General features: G+C 37.3%; 1 protein-coding gene across 3 annotated transcripts in view; it reads left to right on the forward strand.

Annotated features, from left to right (window-relative positions):
• The window catches only part of LOC575835 (E3 ubiquitin-protein ligase TRAF7), an 81,006-nt gene extending 67,086 nt beyond the window's left edge, over nt 1–13,920 (forward strand). For all 3 annotated transcript variants that reach the window (XM_011683493.2, XM_011683495.2, XM_011683496.2), the window contains 7 exons: nt 7,626–7,830; nt 8,488–8,527; nt 9,110–9,343; nt 9,756–9,875; nt 10,808–10,939; nt 12,184–12,303; nt 13,371–13,920. In XM_011683493.2, the coding sequence (XP_011681795.1) occupies nt 7,626–7,830; nt 8,488–8,527; nt 9,110–9,343; nt 9,756–9,875; nt 10,808–10,939; nt 12,184–12,303; nt 13,371–13,382 (863 nt within the window). In that variant the 3' untranslated portion in view covers nt 13,383–13,920. The remainder of the gene's footprint in view (nt 1–7,625; nt 7,831–8,487; nt 8,528–9,109; nt 9,344–9,755; nt 9,876–10,807; nt 10,940–12,183; nt 12,304–13,370) is intronic.
• Nucleotides 13,921–14,333: the final 413 nt, after the last annotated feature.

The raw sequence follows: 14,333 nt of genomic DNA on the forward strand, positions 1-14,333 counted from the left end.
CATGTTGTGTTGTGTTCATGTATGAGAACTTTGTTGTAGGTTTGGCTTGCAGGACTTATGACGGTAATTCCCAGTTATTATTAATCATCTGAATAGGGGGGGGGGGGGAAATAATATTCTGGCATAGAATGGTATCTAAAGCAATTTTTTCGGGGGGGGGGGGCGGTTTTTAAGTCATTTTCTATTTTGTAATGTGTAGAAGACATACCTTTTATTTCAACTTATTTCTAAACCAAGAAAATATATTTCATCCTGGCTGGGAGGAGAGAGAAAGCACCCTCACACCCTTGATGTGTTCACATCTATTATAGATCTATTCCATTACAGGCAGTATAACTAATTTTGTTTTGTTGTGTGAATGACCCCAAATTTCCGTTCCAATGTTGAGATGTAATTATAATGCCTATTAGTACTCCACTCAACCTATGCAAGTAAGCACTGTAGACGTTGGCCGCCAAATTAAAAGGAATGGGGAATTTGCTAGAAAAGAAATATTGACATGATGTTATATTTTCAGAAAGCCCCTTGAGAGACATACATATTCCGATGTATTAAAGTCAAGTGCTGCTAGGAGTAATATATTTCAGACTGGGAGGACCGAGAAACGCCCTCATACCCTTGAGATGTTCACATCCATTCTAGATCTATTCCATTGCAGGCAGTATAACTAACTTTGTCTTGTTGTGTGAATGACCCCAAATACTGTACCTGTCCCAACATTTAGATATGATAGCAGTTCTCATTATTCTTCCAGGCAAGATATCTGACTGTAACCCTAAAATACAGTGAATAAGGACATTCCGGAGACTGAATTGATATCTAAAGCATAACAGAATTCTACTTTTTTGGAAAGACTTTTTGGACAGTCTATGCTTCAAATGTATTTTTACAACATGAAGTTCATTAGACCTTTCAAAGCAATTTTATACTTGAAATATATTTCAGGCTGGGAGGAGATAGAAACACCCTCTTAACCTTGAAATGTTCACTTCTATTCAAAATCCATTCCATTACAAGCAAAAATAAGAAACTTTTTCAATGACCTACAATATCTGACCTACATTTATGAGTTCACAATAGGAAATAACAAAAGCAATGTGCAACATTTTATTCTTTTAGTTTTGTTTTTATTATCATTGACTATTTTTGTTGAAATTAGATATTTCCTCCCTTTGATAGTGTTCAATGCCCCCACAAACATGTGCTGAATATCAAGTATTAAAGGGGTTTCACCTAAAACAACTTAACATGGTTTAAAATTTGGAACAAGCGACTGATGATAACACAACACTTATGTTAGGATCCGTCATTCCATCCTCATATGTGAAATTGCTCTTGGCATTAGCTTCTTGTTTTAGGGCTTTCCAATCAAATCAAATGTAAACTGATATGGGTTTCATTTTATTTCCCTTACTCTTGCCAAATCTCAACATTAGTTGCCTTTGATTTCAATTTGTCACTCAATTTTACAGTACACATGTTTGAACATCCATGTGCATGAACAATGCCGAGGGCATTGACTGAGAAATCTTTATTGATTATCGATTTTCTCCTCACAGTTAATTTGTTGTTGTTGTTGCTGCTGGTTGTTTTAACATGGATAGATTTTTTTTTAAAGTTTGGAGAAAAAAAATAGAATGTCATTAATTCTACTCTCCCCTCCATATGGATTTAAAGATAGTCTGATAATGTTCAACTCCATATTGTGATGTGCTGATAGCCAGAAGGGCGTTAACACTATGTAAATTGATTATCAATTGAAATGCCCTTCTGGCGTGCAATAGATGTTATATAGGTTTATAAATTCTTCTTCTTCTTCCACTTAAGTACAGACCGCCGTTGGCGTATTATCGTTGCTGTGGAAGATGTAAAAAAAAAAAAAAAAGTACCGGTACTCTTCTAGTACTTATTGGTTTTTACAAAGCCCCCCCACCTGAAAAAAAAGAAGAGGACAAAGGAGAAGAGGGAGAAGAGGAAGAAGAGGAAGAAGAGGGGAAGGATTAGAAAATATAATTCTCAGACTGCATGAAAAGATAAAATAACTCCTCCCGATCTACCTCTCCGTACCTGGCGTTTATCAAGATAGACAGCAAGCTTAGGGTCCAAGCCCCTGGACAATTGATCCCCAGATTCAGCAAACTACGACAGAGGGGCACGCCCACACCTTTCCCAATCTAATTGAGACCCAAGGACACCGGGCATTAACCAAGATTAGGTAACACGTTCCTTGATAGAAAGAAAGAAAAGAAGGAAAGAGAGGCTGAAAGAGGCAGATAGGGGTGGAGGCAAGAGGGTGAGAGAGAAAGAGAAAGATGGATGGATAGAGGAAGAGAATATAGCAATCTTAACCAGACCCTTGAAATATTGTTTCTACATTTAGCTTTCATTAATCATGCCTCATTTGATTATCTCATTTCGACACAATGGAAGCATTATGCGAAAGTGTGTGATGAGGTGACATAACAGTGCCTTGAGGAACACAAATATTCTTCAAGATGGACCTTTACTGGTCAGACTGGACAAGGTGTGTCTCAAGAGTCAAGATGCATTAAAGTTTGACAGTTCATTCTTGACAAGATGAAATTGGAAACACCAGCCTGCCCCCTCAAAAAAGATGTTGACAAATTCCCCCAAATTGCCATCACATGCGCCCATTGGCACACTTTAAAGTCAAGAATCAGATTCTTATTATCCAATTTAACGACCAATCAAATCATGAGATTATATCTCGTACTCTTGGCCATATGGTCACACCTCCAATGATTAAGAGTGGCAGTGTTGAATTATGAGGCGTTAGAAAGGGTGATTGCGCTTTATGAAAGCTGTGCGTTTTGACAGCTAAAGTTGCTGACTCACTTGATGCGTCCTGTTTTCATGTACACCCAGACAAATTCAATTTATAAGCTGATAAATGTTCAACTCGTAGAATTAAAAATAAGAATTTCATTGAATCTCAGGGACATATAAATCAATTGATAGGATGATGTAGTAATTCACTTCAGCTAGTTTGGATGATTTTGATGGACATGAAATTCAAAAGAACACATACATCTGTTAAAACAGAACTTGACATACATATTAGTCAGATTTTTTATTTTTTCAATATCTAGATTCTAATTCTGCCGTGACCTTTCTGTACAAGTTATGAAAGTTCTTGTACGGTTTACATAAGTTATGGATGGGGAGGGCAATGAGTTTCCACAATATGCAAGTGTTATATCAAGTTGTAGGAGCAGCCATTAAAGTGGGCTTTGTTTTCAACACTTTAAATTAATTGTTTGCTGATTAAGTTTCCCACACACCAACCAGCAGGTCACTCTAAGTCTTCCTGTGGTCATTCCCCAAAACTAGTCCAGAGATTGGTCACTATGTACTCATCAAGGAGGGATGATTAAATTTCTCAAAAGTGAGGAACAGGAAATTTGCGTTTGTGTTTGGAAATCGCTCATAATCAGAGCACATTTTCACAAACGAGACGTGAACTGACCAACACTAGCTATATATGTAAATGTATGCCTGTCCATGCATGAGCTTCATTATTTGATTTGATTTGATTTGATTTATTGATTTATGTTCTTTACTATAATACAAAGACTTTAGAAAAGCAGCATGTCAAAGGTCAATCACAGTATTGAAAATTAACACTTTTTCTTGGAGATTAAATAGAGATATATCCTCATTCAATAGTACTCGAAATGCATTTTGAAACATTGTATCAATGGTTTGCTCTGATGTGCCAAATTTTATGGGAGAAATATCACATTGAATGTTCATTTTTTTAGTGCATAGCTCGATCATGCGAAGGATTCAAGACTTTGTTGATTGGCACATGTAGAATCTCATTATAATCCATTTCCTGCATGCTAAGACTGACTACTCAGTGATAATTTCTTTTTCTAAGAAGAAATGACTGCATCAGACAAAACAGAGTTATTTAATTAGGAAAAGACTCCACTGGGCTCGTCAATGTTGCCTTACATGTAGTTTAGTGTTACACCGCTAATAATGATTTATAGTCCTTGTGGTATCAGACTGAGGTTTCCTCGCGAGGTCAAGTTCTCCATGGGTACATGAAATGAAAAATACTTTGTTTTCATCTATATATCTTTATGTAAAATGAGCACTTATTTTCAGAAAATCATGTAACTTTAGCTTCTCTGATATCAGCTGAAGACATGTTCAACAATTAAAGTAGACCACATAAATTGTTAGAAATTAATATTTTCCTTTAAATGAGCATCTGTTTTTAGAAACCGTGTAATTTTAATTGCTCTGGTGTAAGAATTGAAAATATATTTTGAGATGTATGCAACTTTTATGTCCGTAGTATGATTGAGACCGATTTCCTGCTGTGACCAATGTGTGTGTAGAGTTAGGGTGATTAAGGATGATTGCGGGAAAATATGATAGCATTGTGAAACAAGACTATATGTTGTGACTCTTTAGTAGTTAACCACTGTCAGGACAGGTTAAAAGTTTTTCCTGATGAGTTTGGTCTTTAAAATCTTGTACAATGATTTGTGGCTTTATAATCAGAATATCTATAAGTGAAAAATATTATCTCTAGAGAGAGAGAGAGAGAGAGAGAGAAGAGAGAGAGAGAGAGGGGGGGGGGGAGAGATTATATTAAATTTATTAAATTTTGAATTGTTACAGTTTTAGTGATGATTTCTTGTGTATGGCTTTCAATTCAATTTCAATTTCAATTTATTCATGTTTCCAACAAAACATTACAAATCAATTATAAGCATTTAAAACAAATGTAAGAAATACATGTTGGAAACAGAGGGGTCCACTAAAACCAATGCTTGTACAAGTGTGAACACCTCAAATGATACTTAGGAATAAAGAGTAATTATATTAACTAATCCGTAACTACAAAAGGAACTACAAAATAGGGGAAAGAAAAAGGGGGATGCCAACAGGGACAAGAAAGGGACAAGACAATGTTTTTTAAAAATCTCAATAGATCATAGATGGTTAGTTGGAGTGTTTTGCCTTTTTCTTACCCAAGATAGGTATTATAATAAGGGGAACATGACTTCTTCTGAAACTGGTTTCGTGAAACATGAAACTTTTGAGAGCTATTGAAAGTGTTTCATATTCTGTCTTGTTTCTTTGGTTCATCTATGAAAAGCCATAGAGGTGAAATAAACATGTCACTGCTGATTTCAGGGGTCAATAAACAGAATGAGCAAAAGTGGAATGACATCACCATGATGCGTACGTTACGTGCGGGGGAACGTCAGGGACAGAGGATTAAATGGGATTTACCGCTAGTTCAAAACTTCACAAACACGTTCCGTTCGAGAAATCTAAATTATTTTTGAAAAGGGGATTTGCGGGGCAAATCTCCCACGTTACTTGATACCCATACAGTCTTCAAGTCAGCGCTGGGTCGATTTCCGCTGGATGGTAATGAAAATATTGATTTTAGGGATTAGTTTCTGTTTCCAGTCAATAGCCGGCAACGAAAAGGATAGGTCTTAAGTGTGTCAGAAAAAATTAATATTTGTAATGGGTTGATGACTTTATTACTTAGGTTTGCAACCATGTGTGAATGTTGAGGCTTTCCTATTAGGTGAATGCTATTGGCTCTTTGCCATGAAGCATGATTCCTTTTCCTTTACATGAAGTCTAAGTCTTTCACTCCGAGGGTTGTTCATTCACACAGTATGAGATAAACCGTTTTATTTCTTTCAATTTTTTTTATAATGACGAAAGTGAAATACGTACTGTGCACTGTAAGTGTCACATTTCTTTATCTTATAACACGCATATTCTACTTTTTCTACATGAGAATGTAGAAAGAAAGAGAAATAAAACTTTTTTTTTCATCCTTCCTTGCAATTCATCTACAGAATTAAGCAAATGAAACTCAGAGGTTTTCCCTTTTTGTGTGTGAATGAGCCACTATATCACCCTGGCCGTATGACAGATCATTGAATATTGTGCAAAGTTTTTGTCTGCCTGTTGTAATTGAGTGGGTTTATTAACAATTTTCAGTTTTTTACTGTTGTAGGTAAATACAGTCCATAAGTGGACACTGGACTGTACGTGCGTTTCATTTTTCTTTAATGTATCAACCTTTAGAGCTATTTACAAAGTGAATAATTGTTTTCCCACTTCCCCGGCTCCTACATCATGCAATCTTAAGATTTAGATTTCAAACAAGAGAGAGATTTGTTTGGAGAAATATAATTGCAAGGTTCTTGTTTGTACACACTACAGGTATGAATTGTTGTGATACTAAGAAATAGGAGATTTATACTGGTATAATGTGAATAAATGTGTAAATTTTTTATTGATATTTATCTTCTCCTTTGAATATATCTAGGGATATTTATCTCTATTACAAATAAGCTACTCCTCTATGTCATTTAAAGAGGTTACAATGTTTTATTATCTCAGTCCAACCAGCTTCCTCCTCCGCTAGCTTTTCCTCCTACGATCAAACACCTCGACTGTTTATAGATCCTGCCGTGATAGTTCGGTAGCCTTCATGACCCCCCGATACGTTTCAGTCTTCCACATCACACACCCCACGATAACCCCCCTGGCGTTACGCTCTCAAGCACGGGGCATTCCCCTTGTATACCACCACAGACCAACCGTTGACTCTTCCAGCGTCTAATTCATTACGTCCTCTCGCAAACTCGCATGGTTTCCCCTTCTGAGTATCAAATGTTTGAAACACAAACACTCGGCCTCCTGTTAGTAAGGAAGTATTAGGTCGGTGCATTTGAAAAGCGTGTGGAGGGTGCCGTGCAGGTATGTGTGTGCGGTTTGCGCTTGAAAGAGGAAGGTATCATAAAATGGGCCTGCTGATTGATGCGGTGAATGTGAGTGCATGACATCATCGATGGTATGTGAGGTTGCAAGGTCAGTAACCTCAGGTAACGGGTCATCATGTTGAGAAATGTTAATAAAAGAAAATTGTGTACTGACTTACTCTTGAATTCTCGTACACCCTATCGATGTCTGAAGCAGAAAAATGTATTATATCCAGATTGATTCATATGAAAATTGAATTTTTCTTAAAATTGGAGGAAAAAACTACTGAACAGTTAGAGGAGTATATATAAGACTGTTCTGTCAACAGTGTGGGTTTACATTTTGTATTGCTGTGGCTTGATCAATATCTACCAGGTTCTGCAAACCACTGCTACCAAAATACATGTACATGTACATGTAGCTGCATCAGAGGCCCGAGGTTTGGTTTGGTTTAATGGTGGTTATTTTACCTGACTGCTATTAAGAAACATACATGTTTATACTGTACATGTATATTCACAATTTATTCCCACAGTCATATTTCAGCAAATTAAGATTGGGGCTAGATCCTAGATGTGGTGGTGGTTATTTTACCTGACTGCTAAGAAAGCATAAATGCAGTAAGCAACCAGACAGCCGACGGCTTTATGGCCTCTCTGAAGGACCTGGTATTAAATGAGGATTAATGTCTCGGCAAAAAGCACTGGCGCATCAACTTGGTTTCGAACCCCGGTCACCGGATTACGAGACCACTGCTCTACCAACTGAGCTATCGGGCCTCCTCCTTCTAGATGTAAATGGCAAGCCATCCTTAACCATGGTCCTTCCCTTTTTCTCTCCCTCTCCTGCAGCCTATGACCCACAGCAGGTGTACAAGTGCAAGGGAACCTTCGTAGGACACCAGGGTCCCGTCTGGTGTCTCTGTGTCTTCGGAGACCTCCTCTTCAGTGGTTCCTCGGACAAGACCATCAAGGCCTGGGATACCTGCACCAACTACACGTGTCAGAAGACGCTGGAGGGTCACAACGGCATCGTCCTGGCTCTATGCACCCATGGGTATGTCCTTACTACGGTTTTGGGATTGTCAGAGAATACACCTGTCTTGGGTAGTTTTTCACAAGGACTAAGATCGACTTTAAGTTGGACGTGACTATGGCAGGCCATTCATGCCACTGGTTGCTCTCACCATTGGTCTCTAAATTATGATCTTTAGATAACATTTTTCCCCTTCAATTCTGTAGATATGTGACCATGATTTGTAAGTCCCTCGAGAGACCGATGCCAGTATATGATGAGAGAAAACAGTGGCATGAACGACCTGCTATAGTTAAGTCCAATTTAAAGTCGATCTTAGTCTTTGTGAAACACCCCCCTGGTCCTATCTTTTCTTACAGTACCTCATAGAGGTGAATAAAATGGGTGTGTGTCATAATTCAGTTTAATTTGACTGTGCTTGTGGAAGTATTTCGATATGAGGACAATTTATTGATGCTAGGACCCATGTATTATCAGCTTCAATGAAGAAAAAAGAGTACCAGTAATAACCAGTAGAAGTTTAGAAAGGTTTTCCAAATGATGTGATTACCAACTAAAAGTGATGCTATAAATGTAAAATCAGTACAACTTCGAAACTTTTAAGAAAATTACATTTCATAATAACTTTGCAAGCTTACCCAAATTTCCACTTTGATTTTTCTTTCCTTACATTAACAGAAACCGTCTGTACAGTGGATCTGCAGATTGTACCATTATGGTAAGTTCAAATTATTTCAGGATTTAAGTCATTATGTTTTTTTTTTAAATGGTAGCTGTTTATTTGAATTTAGTTTGAATTCATGTCAGAGGTCTAACGTAGGTATGTTAATAAAATAATGTTAAAGAGAGAGAGAGAGAGAGAGAGAGATGGAGGGGAGAGAGAGAGAAAGAAAGAGAGAGAGAGAGAGAGAGAGAGAGAGAAACGTGCATCAATTGAGACCAAAGCAGAGAGGGAGAGATAGAGAGAGAAGGAAGAACAGCAGGAAATACTATCACCCTCAAAAGCAGTGAAAATACGCTAAGGACGTATCACTTGTAATTCAGTGCCCCATTGCATTGGCTGTCGAGGAATGTTGCCATGGTAGTTAATATTGATGACAAAGTTATCATCAGTGGTAAATTTTTATGCAACAGGCTGGCCTGAACATATAAGTCCTATCTTTTCTTTGATGTGTAATGCCGCATCACATACTTGTATGCACATAAACAGTCATACCAGAGGTGGATATGGAAATAACTTGAGCAAAAAATGGGAGTAATATTCATTGTAATACCATAAACATCTTTGTTTCTGATTTAGGTTTGGAACATTGATGCCCTGGAAGTCGAGAAGACCATCAACGCTCATGAGAACCCTGTCTGCACGTTGGTGGCAGCAAACAACATGCTCTTCAGCGGCTCGCTGAAGGTGATCAAGGTCTGGGACCTGCACACGCATCAACTCAAGAGGGAGCTCACCGGACTCAACCACTGGGTCAGGGCGCTGGTCGCTAACGGCAACTATCTATACAGTGGCTCCTATCAGACAATTAAGGTGAGGACAAATTCTTGCAAAGAAAAGCCAGGACTTTGTCCAATGAATAAATGTACAAACCACCTTAAACTTCAGTGTACTAATTCTTTAATTCTTCTATGCACATTTGAACATACATGTATAGATTAGATGAATATAGACTGTTAAGAGCTACAAGGGTGTTGACGTTATGCAAAATGAAATTAAAGCATGTATGCCCACCTAGCTCTTACATTGAGTTTTCAATAGTGAATAAACTTCAGAACATTCCATATTACTTGTTGATAGATAAAATCATGTAATTTTTTCTTTATGTATGTTGTAGTTTACCAGTAGTCGCAAGTCTTTGTAAAGCGGAGAAGACATTAGCTTTGCTAGAGTTATACTACATTCGTAATTACACATTTTCTCTCCGCTGTATCATTCGTTGTAGGTATGGGATCTGAACACGCTTGAGATTGTACACAGTCTGCAGACAAGTGGGGGCAGTGTTTACTCCATCGCTATCACCAACCATCACATCATCGCTGGAACGTACGAGAACTGCATACACGTGAGTCAAGACAATCTTTAAAAATATGCCGCTATACTGAATGTGCCAAGGATTACAAAGTAACCTACCCGATCCCTTAGAGCATGTGTGACAAAGCACTGAATATCGTATTAGCCAAAATATGGATTTTTTTTTCTTTAAATGTTAGACTCAAACAATTGGGCATATTTTTAGTGCAATAATAACTTGATAGCCCCATTTGGCTGGTGGGGAAAAAACTTGTAAGCTCTGATAATTTGCTCCTTGAAAGTCTGTGCATGACACTTATGATTTCATTGATTTTGACATTTTGATATACTACATCAATTTTAATGCTTTTTAGATCACATGATGACCTTTAAAGTCAAGATGTTGTTTTAAACTTGTGTGGACAATTTCTCTTGCTATTGTCTACTGGATAGGTTATTGTCATGTTTAATTAGGTTTATGAATGGGTCAGGGCTAAATAGAGCTTTGGCTATTGTCAGTTTGAAATCTTTCTTGATAAGATCAAATAACCAGACGGAATTATGTAAGGCTGATGCTGGAGGTCAAGCGACTATCAGAAAGACTTCTTTGTTTAGTAAAGGGGGAAGGTATCTTTATAATTGTTTTAAACTTGTATAATGAACTTTAAGTGAAATCGGGGTGATCTAACATTCACTCCAGTCTTTGCTACGTCAATGTTGTAGAATTATAGCTTAAGTTGCAATCTTAGGTAAGGTTTAGAATTCAAATAGTCCAGGGTCAAGTTGAGAGTAGTGTTAGAAATCAACAGCAGAACAATTGTCACTAGACAATACATGTATAAAAACCTGACATATATATGTATGTCATACAATGAAAAAGGTGATCATGCGATATTTGTATGTGCAATGTATCATCCTAATCTTGAGATATTCTGTGACTCACTCTTCCGTCTTTTCTTTTCTGATGTTTTTTTTTACATGAAGGTATGGGATAAGAATGAATACACCCAAGTAGAGACCCTAACTGGACACGTTGGTACCGTCTATGCTCTAGCCGTCATCAGTGCACCGGGCATGACTAAGGTCTTCAGTGCTTCATATGATAGGTCATTAAGGGTAAGTAATGATCGTAGATGAGCTGTTGGGTGGAAATAAATCATCTGTAGACCATGTTTCATGACAATTATTCTCAGTAACAAGTCACAATGTTCGCCATAACTACTGCTCTCCAGAAATTTCAGAGGGCATGACATTGTCAAAGATCTATGGCAGTTGTAACTGATAACATGTTCCATCATTATTGTTGCACATACACTGTTTTGATAGAGGAGCATACAAGTTTGGAACCCAACTCTTCCCTAAGTCACCCTTTGAAAATGTACAGTATGTTTAATGACTGTTACGTGTATCAAAAGCGCTTTATCATTTATGCAAGCAAATCTTTTACAGTATGATTATTACATGTACATTGGTCTCATGTGCTTCAGTTATAATCCTGCACTTAACAGCACACACTCTCCACTCCACTGAGGGAACAAGCAAATCTTTTACAGTATGATTATTACATTGGTCTCATGTGATTCACTTATAATCCTGCACTTAACAGCACACACTCTCCACTCCACTGAAGGAACATTCCAGCCAAACACCTTTTAACGGGTGCTCACACACTAATCCAATCACATTAACTTTTGCATCCTATAGGGCACCCATTTAAAGGGAAAGTCCACCCCAAAATAAGTTTGTTTCGATAGAGGCAGAATAATAAGAAAATCAGGTGAGTGAAAGTTTGAGCAAATTCTGAATGAAAATAAGAAAGTTATGAATTATTGAAGTTGTGATCAATCAAATACAAATTGGCAACTCTGTGACTTATTATACGAGCTCTCCTTCATTTGCTTTGTGCATAATATTCCATAAAATCATGTTTTCTTCGTTATTGATGACGGAATATATATTTGTTCCTTGCAGGGGGAGTATAGAAACATATTTGCAATTATTATATTTAGGGTGCATGTATGGTTGAAATTTTTCTTGAGGGAAAATGAAAATTTTAGATTTTTTTAGTACTGAGCAAATGGAAGTTGAGCTCGCATGATACGTCATAGAGTTGCCAATTTGTGTTTGATTGATCACAACTTCAAAAATCCTAACTTCCTTATTTTTAATCGGAATTTGCTCAAACTTTCACTGACTTGTTTCTCTCATTTTTCTACTCCTATTAAAACTAACTTAATTTCAGGGTGGACTTCCCCTTTAACTCCTGGGTGAAGAGAGGGCAATGTAGATAACATGCCTTGCTCAAGGACTCAAGTATTCAATAATCTTTTACCAATAATATTTGTTAAATCCAATTTCAGGTATGGAACATGGAGAATATGATCTGCACCCAGACGCTGATCAGACATCAGGGTAGCGTGGCCTGTCTGGCCGTCTCGAGAGGGCGCTTGTTTTCAGGAGCCGTTGACAGCTCAGTAAAGGTGGAGTAGAAACCGTGTACATTTGAATGTTTTCATCTTGTTCATGCATGCTGTTTAGACCTGGGACTATATTGGGGGTGTTTAGAGACTAAAGATTCCCTTATCTGTCTGATATTTTGATTTAAAAAGGCTGGAGGAATATTTTTATTTAAAACATTAAGACACAGATAAAAATGGGTCAATAGTTGGGTGAGCCCACTGCACATTCAGGTGTGACAGCTTTGTATTACATATTAAGCAATTGCAAGCAAAAAAAAGTCTACAGGAATATGCATGCATTTTCAAGATGTACATTATTTGAAAATGCCCAGTTTTAGCAGAATTTTGGAATAGGAAATGAGAAATGTTGATCACGATCTAAAGTGATGATTTTACTCAATTATTTCATATGGTCCACACATGAGCTAGTGCTAATGTTGATTTTATACTTTTTTTTAGGGGGAGGGGGGAGAGAAATATATTGTGGACCTTGGTAGTTATCTTCATGTAGAGTACCGTACATATTTACATATATCATTTCACTGTAGTTGTGTTTGTGTTTATGTACATTGTGTAGATTGCTCTTAGCCACCTGAAAGATTTGTTTGTATTAAACCCAATGATTGGAATTTGTATCTTTTGTTAATGTCCTGCATTAATCTTGAATGAGAATTCTAATTTCACCAACTTACCATTTTACCAATTTTGAGACATCCATATCAATGCCACAAATATGGTTAAACTTGTGTGATGGTTTTCTGAGATGCTTTCCAGAATAGCATTGTGCAAAAATAAATTTTATTGGAATAATGTAAAGAAAAGGTGAAACAATTGTAATAGAGATGTAACATATGACTAAATGACTGAATATTCCCAAACGCATCCAGTGCGATGCAAACAATTTGGCATTGTTTTCTTCATATTCTTTTAATAATTTTGTAGCGTTTGTTGAGAACCATTACGACATTATCTAATAGCTCTTTTGAATTTGTTGTTTTACAGACTTCACGCTCTTAGCAGACAATCTATCTCTTTCATAAAAATTGTTATTGATTTTTTACTTTGTTTCTTGTCTTTTATTTTGCTAGGTTTGGCAGTGAGATGATGACACTAGGATATGTTTGAGATGTCAGACGTCATTCCGAGCCCGAAAGAGAACAAGAGGTCAAAGGTCATAACCTCTGACCTTGTAGTGCATTGGACATTGGAGTTGTGAATACAGGGGATGCTTGAAAGAAGGAATTTTTCTTCTTTCCCCCGCCCCCTTTTTTGTACGAGAGAGTTGTTAGTGTTTTATTGGTAGAATTTGATAGATGTGTACGGAGGTAATTGCTGGTTTTCTTCACAATATTGAAAAATGTGGAAAACCAGTGATTTTCAATATTTTTGAGTTAAAACAAAAAAAAAGAATCAAAATTTGTTATTTCAAAGATTGTTTTTACACATGCAAGATTTGGCAATAGAATGAGAGCAAAGAACTAAGGATGGAATAAAGGAAAAGACAAACATGTATGTTGTAAGTCTTGGTATTTCGATAGACAAGTTGAAATGCCCTTTGTATTGTCATTACAAATAAACCAATAAAACGCTGCTCTTTGTGATGAGCACGGCATCCTAGCGCGGATCTGAATATGTGAAGAAAGGAAAGGTCCAATGGATACCAAGTCAAAAGAATTGTAGATAGAAACTGAATGTTGGCCGCGAGAAGGTTGACGTCTCTAAAACATGTCCCCTGTTACTCAGTCGTTCCCTGCCAATCACTGATGCTGTCCTCCCCCCCCCCCCTTTAATAATTCTTTATTTTACCCCTTTAAGGATGTAATTCCGCCGTTATGTTCATGCAAACCTTAGCTGGTTATTCATTTTCCAGGCACAGTGCATGGAGTCCCTGTCCTTTTAAATGATGGTTAATCAAGAAAGGTATGGTGGTCTAGTGGATAAGTCACCGGACTGTAGATCACAAGGTACGGGGTTCAAATCCCAGCCTGCCACTAACCTCCTTTAGCAAGACGTTAATCTACATTTGCCACTCTTCACCCAAGTGCAAATGG

Source organism: Strongylocentrotus purpuratus, unplaced genomic scaffold, assembly GCF_000002235.5.
Source record: "Strongylocentrotus purpuratus isolate Spur 01 unplaced genomic scaffold, Spur_5.0 spur5_scaffold_14, whole genome shotgun sequence".
In the NCBI taxonomy this organism is placed as follows: Eukaryota; Metazoa; Echinodermata; class Echinoidea; order Camarodonta; family Strongylocentrotidae; genus Strongylocentrotus; species Strongylocentrotus purpuratus.